Below are 14,446 nucleotides of genomic sequence, written 5' to 3' on the forward strand. Positions count from 1 at the left end.
ATGGCCGATCGGCCAAATACATAAAATAGCAACACTGCGAACAGTCCAGAGCACACGACCAAGAATGTCCCGAGCGGACCAGTACATACAACCGGCCGGACGCGAGCCCATGCAGGCCGGTCGGACTCTCGGCGTGGAGTAAGAAAAGACAAAAGGACAGAAACATCTTTTGACAGAGGGTTCCGCTGTCCCATTAGATACGTGCTCGGACTGTAGCAGTATGGTGTCAGGCAAGCTCCTCTGACAAACTCATGCTGAGGTATGGCGTAGGACGCGTGTTCGCCTCGGTATGAGTGCACAGAATTCCCCATAGCTCTATATAAGAGCCCGCAGATTTCGCCGGAGGTACGCATTCTACAATTTTCGAAGCCACTTCTTTGTTTTCCCCTTTGCCTGACTTGATCGTCGGAGGACCGTCGTCGGGGAATCCCCCCCCCCCCCGGGCCGGTTTTGCTGCAGGATCATCGGAGCGCGCGAGGAGCCAGCGGAGAGCGCCACGTCCCCAGCGTCCGTCGATTCAGCATTCGGACAGGATCAATTTGGCGCCGTCTGTGGGAACGCGCCTGAATCCGAGTGGAAGAGATGGACGAAGCTGGATGACCACACACCGTGGCACTCTCTCAAGAGGAAGTGGACGCTCAAATCAAGGCAAGAGTAGCTAAGCTCGTGGAGTAGCAGAAACAAAAAGCGCAAGCCGAACGCCTCGAGCAACAGGCGACGACACCATCATTAGGCCGAGCGACAGTAGATCTCCGACCGGAAAATATATCAACATGGAGCCGGGAAAAAGGTCCGGTCGGCAGTCGAGGGGAAGGCACCACTTGCCCAAGGGCATTGATGGTCGGCAACCTATTATGGAAAAAGGTAAAGCCGGATGGAAGAGATGGGCAAGTTGAAGGCTCCTTGAGCGGGCCCCTCTAAAGTCATCGAGAAGCTTCGTTCGGGTTCCTATTATTTGGAACGCGAAGACGGGCGACCTGGAAAATTCTGCCATCCTCATGGCCTTGATGGGTTTCGACGAGTATATCGTATCCTCACTCCACGGGTATTCGGGAGTCGAGAAATTGGGTTAGATCCACTGCTGGTCAGCAGGTCAGTTCTTCAATTATGTTCTCTGTTGCTCATAAAATTTATTATGGTTTCGCGAGCGAGAACTCCCGTGCCGCTCGGCCGGGAGTATGTTAACCGAGCCAAAGGCTCGATGGGAAAAACCCTGTGCCGCTCGGCCGGGAGTATATTAACCGAGCCAAAGGCTCGATGGGAAGGCCCCGTGCCGTTCGACCGGAGGTAAATAAGCCGAGCCAAGCGCTCGAAAACGAAGGCCCCGTGTCGTTCGGCCGGAGGTAAATTATCCGAGCCATGCGCTCGAAAACGAAGGCCCCGTGCCGTTCGGCCGGAGGTAAATTATCCGAGCCAAGCGCTCAAAAACGAAGGCCCCGTGCCGTTCGGCCGGAGGTAAATTATCCGAGCCAAGCGCTCGAAAACGAAGGCCCCGTGCCGTTCGACCGGAGGTAAATTATCCGAGCCAAGCGCTCAAAAACGAAGGCCCCGTGCCGTTCGGCCGGAGGTAAATTATCCGAGCCAAGCGCTTGAAAACGAAGGCCCCGTGTCGTTTGGCCGGAGGTAAATTATCCGAGCCAAGCACTCAAAAACGAAGGCCCGTGCCGTTCGGCCGGAGGTAAATTATCCGAGCCAAGCGCTCAAAAATGAAGGCCCCGTGCCGTTCGGCCGGAGGTAAATTATCCGAGCCAAGCGCTCAAAAACGAAGGCCCCGTGCCTTTCGGCCGGAGGTAAATTATCCGAGCCAAGCGCTCAAAAATCGAAGGCCCCGGCCCCCCCGGCCGGAGGTATATTTGCCGAGCCAAAGGCTCGAGGACGAAGGCCCCGAGCCGTTCGGCCGGAGGTTCATCAGCCGAGCCAGAGGCTCGATAACGAAGACCCCGGCCCCCCGGCCGGAGGTATATTTGCCGAGCCAGAGGCTCGAGGACGAAGGCCCCGGCCCCCCCGGCCGGAGGTATATTTGCCGAGCCAGAGGCTCGAGAACGAAGGCCCCGACCCCCCGGCCGGAGGTATATTTGCCGAGCCAGAGGCTCGAGAACGAAGGCCCCGAGCCGTTCGGCCGGAGGTAAATTATCAAAGCCAAAGGCTCAAAAACGAAGGCTCCGGACCGCTCGGACCGGAGGTATATTATACAAGCCAAAGGCTCGATGCCGAAACCCCTGCGCCGTTCGGCCATTAGACATCGTCCAAATTAGGCTTAAAACACCGTCGAGCTCCGACGTTAAATATCGAGAGACGAGCCGGCGTCTATAAACCCGCCGAGCGGAAGACCGTCGAGCTCCGACATTAAAAATCGAGAGACGAGCCGGCGTCTATAAACCCGCCTAGTGGAAGACCGTCGAGCTCTGACGTTAAAAATCGAGAGACGAACCGGCGTCTATAAATCCTCCGGCCGGAAGACCGTCGAGCTCCGACGTTAAATATCGAGAGACGAGCTGGCGTCTATAAACCCTCCGAGCGGAAGACCGTCGAGCTCCGACGTTAAAAATCGAGAGACGAGCCGGCGTCCATAAACCCTCCGAGCGGAAGACCGTCGAGCTCCGACGTTAAAAATCGAGAGACAAGCCGGCGTCTATAAATCCTCCGGCCGGAAGACCGTAGAGCTTCGACGTTAAAAATCGAGAGTCGAGCCGGCGTCTATAAACCCTCCGAGCGGAAGACCGTCGAGCTCCGACGTTAAATATCGAGAGACGAGCCGGCGTCTATAAACCCTCCGAGCGGAAGACCGTCGAGCTCCGACGTTAAAAATCGAGAGACGAGCCGGCGACTATAAACCCTCCGAGCGAAAGACCGTCGAGCTCCGACGTTAAAAATCGAGAGACGAGCCGGCGTCTATAAACCCTCCGAGCGGAAGACCGTCGAGCTCCGACGTTAAATATCGAGAGACGAGCCGGCGTCTATAAACCCTCCGAGTGGAAGACCGTCGAGCTCCGACGTTAAATATCGAGAGACGAGCCGGCGTCTATAAACCCTCCGAGCGGAAGAGTAAGGCCAACGTACGGCCGATCGACTCACCTATCAAAAATACTTCGACAAAAAACCCCCTTGAAGCGGGGAGGCAAAGTAAAAGATGATTAATAAGAATAACAGGAGAGTGCGTGAACAAGCGCTGGTCTCGTGCCGAACGGTCATACGATTGCGTGGCGGGAGAGCAGTCATACGATTGCATGGCGGGAGAGATTTTTACAAACCATCGGCATCCGTGGTATAACGCCGAACGGAAGAGCATTCCATGGGCTGGTTCAGCGAGCGTTATTCAATCAGACCAGCAGTCCAGTCAGTCGGACTTCGCCTCCTTCGACTAGACTTGAAGGGGAGGCAAGTGATCCGGCAGTAAGGACGGGGGACCCCCTTTGAGGGAAGTCAATGACACGAAGAGGTCAAAAGTCCAAGGGCGAGACGAAGTTCGGCCGATCGGGCAAGGATCAAGGTCAACCGCCCGAACGGGTCAGAACAGAAGCAATACACCCCGGCGGGGAGTCAGGGTTCCGACGCTCATGATTGAACGGAGTAGCATGGCCGATCGGCCAAATACATAAAATAGCAACACTGCGAACAGTCCAGAGCACACGACCAAGAATGTCCCGAGCGGACCAGCACATACAACCGGCCGGACGCGAGCCCATGCAGGCCGGTCGTACTCTCGGCGTGGAGTAAGAAAAGACAAAAGGACAGAAACATCTTCTGACAGAGGGTTCCGCTGTCCCATCAGAGACGTGCTCGGACTGTAGCAGTATGGTGTCAGGCAAGCTCCTCTGACAAACTCATGCTGAGGTATGGCGTAGGACGCGTGTTCGCCTCGGTATGAGTGCACAGACCTCCCCAGAGCTTTATATAAGAGCCCGCAGATTTCGCCGGAGGTACGCATTCTATAATTTTCGAAGCCACTTCTTTGTTTTCCCCTTTGCCTGACTTGATCGTCGGAGGGCCGTCGCCGGGGAATCCCCCCCCCCGGCCCGGTTTTGCTGCAGGATCATCGGAGCGCGCGAGGAGCCAGCGGAGAGCGCCACGTCCCCAGCGTCTATCGATTCATCATTCGGACAGGATCAGTTACCATCATGAAATATAAAGTTCAAATTTTGATAAAATTAAGATAAAAATCTTCTTTATATATTAATTATTATTCCAAAAATTAATAATCATATGTAATTTATCTCCTCCGTATTTATTGAGCTAATGAACTTACTCATCTTTATTATCCCTGTGAGTTTTATCTACCTCAGTTGCTCAAGCAGCTCATATTTAATGCATTCGAACTGGGGGGAATTTTTAAAATATGCATAAACATTAAAGTTATTACGAAAATAGGTAAAATTAAAACTTTTTACGAATCTAGGTGAGAGGACTTCATATCCGGGATTTAAATCCCGGTTCTTATTTTTTTTAATTTATTTTCTTATAATCCGGGTAATTTTTTTTTTTTCATTTGCTTAAGTTTTATTTTAAAAAAATAATATAATTATTAATTTTATATTGTGCCGCATGTGCTATGGTCCTATTACAAAGCTAAAGTTTCATAAACAATTATTACCAATTTAAATTTTTTTAAAAAAATAAAACTTAAGCAAATGAAAAAAAGAAATCATTTGTAAAAAAAATTAAAAATAATTACCGGGATTTAAATCCCGGTAATTCATTCATATCCGGGATTTAAATCCCAGAATATAGAACCTGGATTTAAATCCCGGATATGAAGTCCTCTCACCTAAATTTATAAAAAGTTTTAATTTTACTCATTTTTGTAATAATTTTACTGGTTATGCCTATTTTAAAAATTTTCCCTTCGAACTGCACCTGTATGTTTATTTATTTTTCATTACTTCAACAAACACAAAGTAAAATGAATAAAACAGCTGTCAGCAATGACAACATGTATTAGTTATCAATACATATTGTGACATCAATAATGAAAATTATTAAATTATATATAATGTTAATGGAATTTAATTCTATTTTATTGTGAGGTTTTTGTACTTGAAAATATTTGTAACGACAAAAGCAGCATTACTAGTCAATGCACATGCTTGGAGTTGGAGCGACAGCTGTAAGCCACTTTATTTAATTTAATATAATTCATAATAATTTCAGTTTTTTTTAATGTTTCCACTGACAAATTATGTTCAATCAATTATCTAAATCCAACAAGAGAACCTGAGTTCTCAGCGCTTCCTAACAACCGCCGGACGGAGATTGGCAGCATGGCGACGATGATGGCTATGAAGGATGTGGACTTCTCCTTTCAGTCCATCGCGGGAAAGCTAGAGAAGATGCTAGAGGAAGAAGCCGCGTTGCTGGCTGGAGTCGAAGATGATGTCCGATACATAGTTGCTGAGCTCAAAAGCATCACCTCTTTCTTGACGGCCATGTCAACCAGGCGCAATATGGATGTTGAACTGCAGAACTGGGTGCAAGAAGTAAGGGAGGTGGCCTACGACGCCGAAGACTCGATCGATGAATTCAACTGCCGTCTCCGATCGACGCCTTACAGCAAGTGCGGAGTCAAAGGTTTTTTCAATCACTTCCTTCGCCGCATAAAATCATTGAAATCTCGCCATGTCATTGCTTCGGAGATCAAGAAATTGAAGATTCAAGTAGAAGAGATTAAAAAACGGCACGATCGTTATTCCCACACAAATGAAGCTATAAGTTTTGGCACCGCTACCAACTTGGACATGACCGAGAGATACCCTGATCCACGGATCATTGGCCATTTTGTAGAGGAAACTCAACTCGTGGGCATCAACCAGAGTAGAGATACACTCATCAAGTGGGTGATGGATGAGAACTATCCCGAGCTTACAACGATTTCTCTCGTCGGCTTCGGTGGTTTAGGAAAGACAACTTTAGCTAAGTTAGTTTATGACGATCCTATTATCGTCGGAGGTCACTTCCAATCTCGAGTTTGGATCGCAGTGTCACAAAATTACAGTATCAAAGAGCTTCTCAAAAAGATTATTCGACAAATTTCTATCAAGGAACAACAAATCAGAGATGTGTTTGGGTGCCAAGATGCCAGTTTGAACACAGTGCAACTTCTGAACATAATGGACGAGTCGCAATTGGTGAAGACCATCAGAGACCATCTCCATGGAAAGAGGTATATGATTGTTTTTGATGACGTTTGGAGCACTGAAGCATGGGAAAGCTTGCGTATTGTATTGCCACCGGGTAAAGAACGAAGTAGGGTGATAGTGACCACCCGCATTGAGGAAGTATCAAATACAAGTTGTTCTCGTAATCGTCAATTTATATTTAAAATGTCTCCTTTATCACCCGAGAAATCTTGGGAGTTATTCTGTAGAAAAGTATTTGAAGCCCCTGAGTATAGTTGTCCTCGAGAGCTAGAAAATGTTGGCAGAGAAATCTTGCAAAAGTGCGATGGGCTACCACTTGCGATTGTGACAATCGGAGGTCTTCTGGCTTCCAAGTCTGATAAAAAACATGAGGAATGGAAAGACTTTGGCGACCACCTTCGTTTGGAGATACAAACTAATGATATGCTGTCGAAGATCCATCAGATACTACTTTTGAGTTACAATGACTTGTCTTTCCATCTCAAGCCTTGCTTCTTGTTCCTAGGCATCTTCCCTGAGGATTATGAGATATGTCGGAAGCGGCTGATGAGACGGTGGATTGCTGAAGGGATTGTGAGTGGCGTAGGTGGCTTCCCCGCTGAGAAAGTCGCCGAGCGCTGCTTCAACGAGTTGGTGAGTCGTAGCTTGGTACAGCCATCAGAAATCTATTATAATGGGACAGTGAAATCCTGCCGCGTCCATGACATGATGCTCGATGTCATAATCTCGATATCAAGGAAGGAGAACTTTGTGGTGCTACTGAATGAGCACCCGACGATTCCGCCTCAACATCAGAAGATAAGACGCTTATCCTGGCAGGGAGGAAGCAGTGGACTAGTGCCTAACACTGATCTGTCCCACCTCCGATCCTTCACTGCAACTGCATTTGGTGAGGATGTACCACTGACGGATTATAGAAAGCAGAGGCTGTTGAAGGCAATTGACCTGGAAGGATGTAGGGACTTGGATCATCTCCACCCCAAGAGCTTTTCCAAGTTGTTTCTTCTGAAGTACCTGTCTCTAAGAAATAATATTAGATTACGTAGATTGCCAGATTCATTAGGAGATTTGCAGAATCTAGAGTTTTTGGATATAAGAGGAACTCGTATTGAAGAACTACCCAATACCATCGTCAAACTCCAAAACCTGGTCTATCTGCTTTTTGATCTCCGAATAATTCAGTTGCCGAAGGGAATGAGAAGGTTGAAAAAACTTCGCACGCTTGGAATGGCACGTGTAGATAATGTGCAGTTGCTACAGGAGATTGGTGAGCTTGTCGACCTCCAGAAGCTTGCCATCTGTTTCGGTGACAATACTCTAACAGTCAGAATGCTGGATGCGATGAGCGCTCTGCTCTCGAAGCTCAATGGCAACCTTCGATCTCTAAATATTTTGCATATTCCAAACGACAATCTGAAAAAGGCACTCGATGAGGCAGCTTCACCACCATTGCTGCTCTGCAAGCTGAATATATGTGCCCATCTTGGCGGATTGCCTACTTGGTTTGCATCTCTGGATAATGTTGTCAAGATAACTCTGCGCAACACGCAATTGCGGCTCCAGGATCTGCAAGTCTTGAGAAATCTCCACACTTTGGTCACGCTGGTCCTAGGAACTGAGTCATTCTTGTCGAATGAGGTTTTGATCTTCGATCAGGGAGGGTTCACACATCTCAAATACCTGGATATTGAAACGAACAGTGTGAGTTTCGAAGAAGGTGCACTCCAAAGCCTCGAAATTCTTAAAATGCCTGATTTTTTTTTTGGATATAGCGTGATTAGCGTCGATGGCATAGAACATCTGCATGGGCTAAAGGAGGTTCACATTCAGACTAAGAATCAAGATACGATAGAGTTATTAAAAAATATTCCAGCAAACCATTCAAATCTTCCCAAATGTTTTGCAACAACAGACCGGATTTTTAGGTATAAGATTTGACTCAGAGGAATCCGAGCTTTTTGTCAATGCAAAGATGAAATTATTTATTAAAAGATCTGGTGTGGTGTGAGCTAGTTCTGCTCTCCAACTTATCCATTGTGGCATTGTCAATCTCTTCTATTATGCTTAATCTCTCCAACTTGTTTTGTATTTCTGAAGCAGTATGTAATCTTCAAACATCGCTCTCTTAATAAATTGCTATTCAAAATAAGAGTGATTATATGATTTGGGAGAATATCATTATAACGTACTATATTATTCTTAAATTAGGCCAGTAATATGTGAAAACTGAAGTGTGAACATTCTCAAGCCATCTCTTTGATGAATTCATAATTATCCGCTCGAAAAGAAATCTATATCTTGATTGTATAATACAACTATCAATAGTTATCCTAATTGCCTATTAGATCCATCACACCTCAAAAAGACTATGATCTAAATTCTAATTCTCTATTTAGTTAGACATGTAAATTATGAATGAGACTGATACGGTGGTTAAGTTGGCCCCCCTAGGCAAGTCAAAGTCCAGAAGTAGACTACCGGATGGTCAAAATTAAAGGTGATCAACATTTTGCTCGGACCGAGAGTTCGCCTAACCGAAGCCTCTAGTCGGTCGGGCCTTGAAATCTGAACTCCTTGTGCATAAAGGAGGCGTGAAGCCATAAGTTTGCCCGACCGGACACTCGGGTCGGTCGGGCCCCAGGACCATATCTCCTAATATTGATGAAGCAAGAAGCCAAGTATTAATTAGTCTAATTGGGTGGTCCAACTGATCAGACAATGGGCCGATCGGATAGGTTGGACACTGGGTCGTCCCTGGTTTAACTAAAGAAGCCAAGCGAAGTCCAAGTCGCCGACCGCATCCATAATAATCGACTGGGTACCTCTCTTGAGTTATGGCCGGTCAGACTATATCAGTTATTCGGTCGGGCGACTCAAGTAGTGGTGGGCCTAGTAGCCCAACGGTCTAATATTCTTTCTTGGCATTTTGTGTCACGGAGGATAAAGAATATTCTAAACACAAACTGTACTTTCAAAACTTTCAGCCTATCAAATGACTCATTTTGGGAAATATGTCAGAATCTCTTTATAGCTTGTACTTTTTTAGAAGTACTTTGAAATTCGTGCATAAGGCACAATAATAATGTTATAAAAAAGGGTCTCTATCTACAAGTGTAGATACGCAACACTACGTAATTTTACATACTTGTTGCTACAATTCTCTTCACTATTCTTCTCCTAGAATCAAAACATTGACTTGAGTATTGGAGGGTCAATGCCGGGGACCCCTTCCTTGGCTCGACAACTAGCGTTCCTTTTGACAAGTAGGACAGTGAGGAGTTTTCGTTTAGTCAACATCATAGCCATGTTCCAAGCCAACCGCCTTCACTGTTTTCAGACAAGATTACATTTGACATTGTCTATGGAAACCTCACCTGCATCCGAGATGTGAAGATGGACGAGACTGATGACGCACCACAGTGACCTTGACATAAGAAGAGCTAGAGAGTTGATAGCCGCCCAAGCGACTAGAATGATACAACAACAAGCAATAGTCGAGGGATGATTACCGAACGACTCCGCTGTGTCGAGTGTTCCTTACTACCTTGTCTGCCTCGGTGCAAAGATGGTTCAACGGACTCCTTGCCAAGTCTATCTGTTGTTTTAAGGACTTTCGAACGACCTTCCTATATCACTTTGTTACACCACGCTTATACAAGATACATCTCATACAGATGTGATCGCAATATGAAATTTTATGAAAAGTAAATTTACGCTAAGTGTACTTCAATGTTCGTTAACGAACCTTGTAGAGAATGTTTATTAGCCTTGCAAGGCTAGTCTCCATCGAAATCAATGAGCAAGCTACCAAGCAGTGTGGAGTAGAATTAAATCAACCAAAGCGATGCTCTCGAGCCTCACCTCTATTCATATCTACGTCGAGTTTTCGTCAAGACAACTTTTGAAGTCACGAGTTCCATCTTCGTGAAAGGTACTTAGTCTTGCGTGCGAAGATGGAACGATCAGAGAGAAGGATCTACGGCACGATTCGTGTCCAGTAGCCAAAGCAACTTGACGACACAAATCAATCGACAACAACAAAAGGGACTGGGAGTTTCCTTGCTTTGATTGGCGGCAACACTAGTCGGGAGCAGGTGGTCCGACAATAGTTGGTCGGGGCTTTCTTCTGATGGTGGGATGCTGTAGCAACACAAGAGGAGAAGACTCCTCTTGTCTTGGTTCAGCGATGGCAAGGAAAGGGCATAGCCTTTCCTGTTGGATGTTTTTCTCTAAGAAAAATATGAGTATATTGATCTTCGTATTCAGATCTAACAGTTGGGCCCGGTTAGTCATCTCGATGATGAGTCAATGACTCTAACCGGTGAAGCTCAGTATGGTGATATAGACCTTGTCCCATTTATACTCTTGACATCCCCTTTCGATTATCGAAGTACACCTTCGGATAAGAGACATACCTTTCTTGGTATCGTCGTTACTGATCTAATCTAATCGGTCGTCGAGTTATCCCTTCAGATATCGACACAACCCCTTTGGGTAAACTTATCCCTAAGGATAAGAGTATTAAGATCGAGGTGAAGGCTAGACCTTCGTTCCTTAAGACGATATTGCCCCGCTCAGGTGCTTACGATTTATTGGCAATCTTCTCCCAAGATACAACGACTTGTGTCTCAAAATAGAAGCACTCCAAATTTCGAGCCCTGTTGAACTTTCAAAGCCTAGAAACTCTTAAGAGAGGAGAGAGAGAATAAAACCCAAGATGAGAATTCACAACTTGAGAATTGAGTAGGAATTGAGTGATTTGAGTGGAAGGAATGAGATTTGTTTTATAGGGATAAAGAGTTACTCTCAAGAGGTGAAAAGTTTTTTCCAAGAGGTGAAAAGATATGAGATGTATCTTTTCCCTTAAACCTTTTCACTTAAACCTTTTCATTAAACCTTTTCATTATTATTAATTTAATTGATTAATATGATTAACTATTTACTTAATCTATTGTAAATATTAATTAATCAATTAATTAATATCACAATAATTAATCTTTTAATCAATATATAATTTAATCAATGAAATTAATTATAATTTCATGTCCCTCAATGATTCTATATACTCAAGTTAGCGTTTACCATGAATCCAACTCGTATGCGAATTAAATTTTCGTCCAATTATACAGGAGCAACCCTTCATTAAACATTAATTTCTAATTCATTCGAGAAATTGATTTGCGACGGTCTACTCGCGAAATAGTTGTCTTATCCCTAATGATCACCAAACCAATTTGTTTAATAATCCCCCACGTGAATAGAAATTATGGATAAGTTTCAAATTTCAAACAAGAGTTTCGTCAAAAGACTATTACATCAGGAATGGTAGCTTGTGGCTTTGAACCTTCCGTAGTGAAATATGATCGAATTTACTTGGCTGCCCAGTGAACTATGTCTTGAATTGTTCAGTTGTTGGTGTAAACCAAGACAATCATATCTACACAATAACCCCTAGGCTTTTACTAGTTTTCTATCGTGTCCGTTTTGGCCATCGACAAAACTTGAGATTCATAAGTGTTTCATTGAAGCGGTCCGTCTTTACACTTATATAGGTGATCTACTATTAAGAGCATCCTGCAATACCCTATTATACCCTTTACGATATAATATAGAAATCATTAAGAACTTTTGTTCATCCTTTACTCATTTCACAGGTTGTACCTTTTGTCTCCAGGAATGAATTGGAGTAATTACTCCTAGGTGCTTGTAGATTAGTTGTCCCTTTTGAACCATGATCTTGGGATCTCTAATCAACATGGTTGGGTTACCACTACTCGATTTAAATATTAAGTTTTAGACTCATTCCCCTAGACATGCAGTTTAATTGATCTCTTTGTAGGCCTAGCAGATCCACACAATTCTCCATATTTAATGGAGATTTTACCACTAGAAATCTACTGCTTTAATGGTATTAAGTCATTTCAAAACTTACCATTTTACACTAGTGCCCTTCTCATAATTTCTTAAATATCATAATGTGTCATATATATTAGCACAATGGTTAACCCCCACATTAGAAGGTATGTGACCTTTCAATGCTTTATAGAGATTTTTTTATTTTTATCTCATTGGACTTGTGGTTTACCAACAAGACAATTTCCCCCACGATTTTCAGGATAAACCCAAAACTTATCAACATACCTTTTATCATCTCGTTAATGTTTAAGCCATCATTGTTGAATTGAGGTAAATATAATATAGTCAATTATTGGAATGTTACTCTTCCTTGAGAAACATTCCTTGAGCAATATCCTGCATTCTCTCCCTCAATCACCGTGGATGATCTTGCTTAGTTGATTTTTCCAACCACATTTCTAGTATTTATAAAACACTTCAAGGGCCTCAATCTTGCTTAAAAGCAAATCTCCATAATTCCAATCTTTTGATTTCATCGAGTTAAAACTGCGGTTGTCTAATCAGGATGATGATCATGATTACAATTGTCAAAAAAAAGTGCTTAATCTAGAAAGTATGCATCACTTGGTCTTTTAATTTCACTCAGCTAGAGCTATGATCGTCTAATTGGAGTGTTGGCCAGGATTGTACTACTCTTCGAGAGATACTCGACTTAAGAAGTATACATCCATTGGTCTTCCGATCTCATCGAGCAAAAGCTATGGTCGTCTGATTATAGCGCTGATCAGGATTGTACTACTCTTCGAGAGATACTCGACTTAAGAAGTATACATCCTTTGATCTTCCAATCTCATCGAGCTAAAGTTGCAGTCGTCTGATTGGAGTACTGACTAGGATTGTATTACTCTTCGAGGGATACTCGACTCCAAAAGTATGCATCCCTTGGTCTTTCAGTCTCATTGAGCCAAAACTACGGTAGTTTGATTGGAGTGATGACCAAGATTGTATTACTCTTCGAGAGACACTTGACTCAATTCTTAGTTATTTACAAGACATGTAATGCAATCCTTCTAACTCATCTATTTTAACCTCCACTCAAGTCTTATTGAGTTAGACTCAAGTCTAGTTTTTTACTAAGTGGGCTTGATCTTCTATCTAAAGACCTTCATTGGCCCTCCTTTTGGATATTTTAAACTCACTATCCTCAACTTTGTAACTTTAGTCAAATGACCACCACAAAGCCTTGACCATCATTATACCCATGGTATAATTTTGTTATCCATCCTTTTAAGGCATGATCCTCACATAGGAAAATTCTATTCTTTCTTGTGAGTAATTCTCCCATCGCTTGAGGTTTACTTTTAGATGTGCAAGGACATCTTTTAATAGTAACCTTAAAAGATATATTTTCTTCAAGTAATACAGTGTCTTGTACTGTCATCACTTAAAGACAATTATGGAGAATTTCTCCAATTTTTCTCTAGTAGGAGTGGGACCCACGAACGCCATAATCGTCAATATCATCTTAAAATTGTTGGATGTTTTTTTCTAAGAAAAATATGGGTATATTGATCTTCGGTATTGAGATTCAACATTTGGGCCCGGTTAGTCATCTCGATGATGAGTCAATGACTCTAACCGGTGAAGCTCGGTATGGCGATGTGGACCTTGTCCCATTTATACTCTCGACATCCCCTTTCCATTATCGAAGTACACTTTCGGGTAAGAGACATACCTTTCTTGGTATCATCGCTACTGACCTAATCTCGTCGGTCACTGAGTTATCCCTTCGGATATCGGTACAACCCCTTTGGGTAAACTTATCTCTAAGGATAAAAGTATTAAGGTCGATGTAAAGGTCAGGTCTTCTTTCCTTAAGACGATATTGCTCCCGCCCAGGTGCTTACGATTTATTGACAATTGTCTCCCAAGATATAACAACTTGTGTCTTAAAATATGGGCACTCCAAATTTCGAGCCCCGTCGAACTTTTGAAGCCTTGAAATTCTTGAGAGAGGAGAGAGAGAATAGAACCCAAGAGGAGAATTTATAATTTGAGAATTGAGTGATTTGAGTGGAAGGAATGATATTTATTTTATACGGATAAAGAGTTACTTTCAAGAGATAAAAGGTTTCTTCCAAGAGATGAAAAGATATGGGATGTGTATTTTCCCTTAAACCTTTACACTTATATCTTTTCATTAAACTTTTTTATTATGATTAATTTAATTGATTAATATGATTAACTATTTTAAAATTAATTTACGATAATCTACCCTGTGAAATAACCATATTAAGAATCCTTAATAGTCACCAAACCCATTTTCTAACATTTCCTTCGTCGGCAGCAAAGAAAAAGAGAGTCTTTTCTTCGTGAGCGGCGGCGGAAGCAAAGAAAAAGGAGGGAATTCATGTTTTTCGTTTTCTCTGTTTGGAAAAAGAAAACCGAACAAGAAA

At 43.5% G+C, this 14,446-nt stretch overlaps 1 protein-coding gene across 1 annotated transcript; it reads left to right on the top strand.

Annotated features, from left to right (window-relative positions):
• The first annotated feature begins 5,188 nt into the window (after positions 1-5,188).
• LOC122045956 (disease resistance protein Pik-2-like) lies at positions 5,189-8,270 on the top strand. Its single transcript, XM_042606409.1, has one exon. The coding sequence runs from the start codon at positions 5,259-5,261 to the stop codon at positions 8,070-8,072; it is 2,814 nt and encodes a 937-aa protein (XP_042462343.1). The 5' UTR covers positions 5,189-5,258; the 3' UTR covers positions 8,073-8,270.
• The last annotated feature ends 6,176 nt before the right edge of the window (positions 8,271-14,446 follow it).

Source organism: Zingiber officinale, chromosome 2B, assembly GCF_018446385.1.
Source record: "Zingiber officinale cultivar Zhangliang chromosome 2B, Zo_v1.1, whole genome shotgun sequence".
Lineage (NCBI taxonomy): Eukaryota > Viridiplantae > Streptophyta > Magnoliopsida > Zingiberales > Zingiberaceae > Zingiber > Zingiber officinale.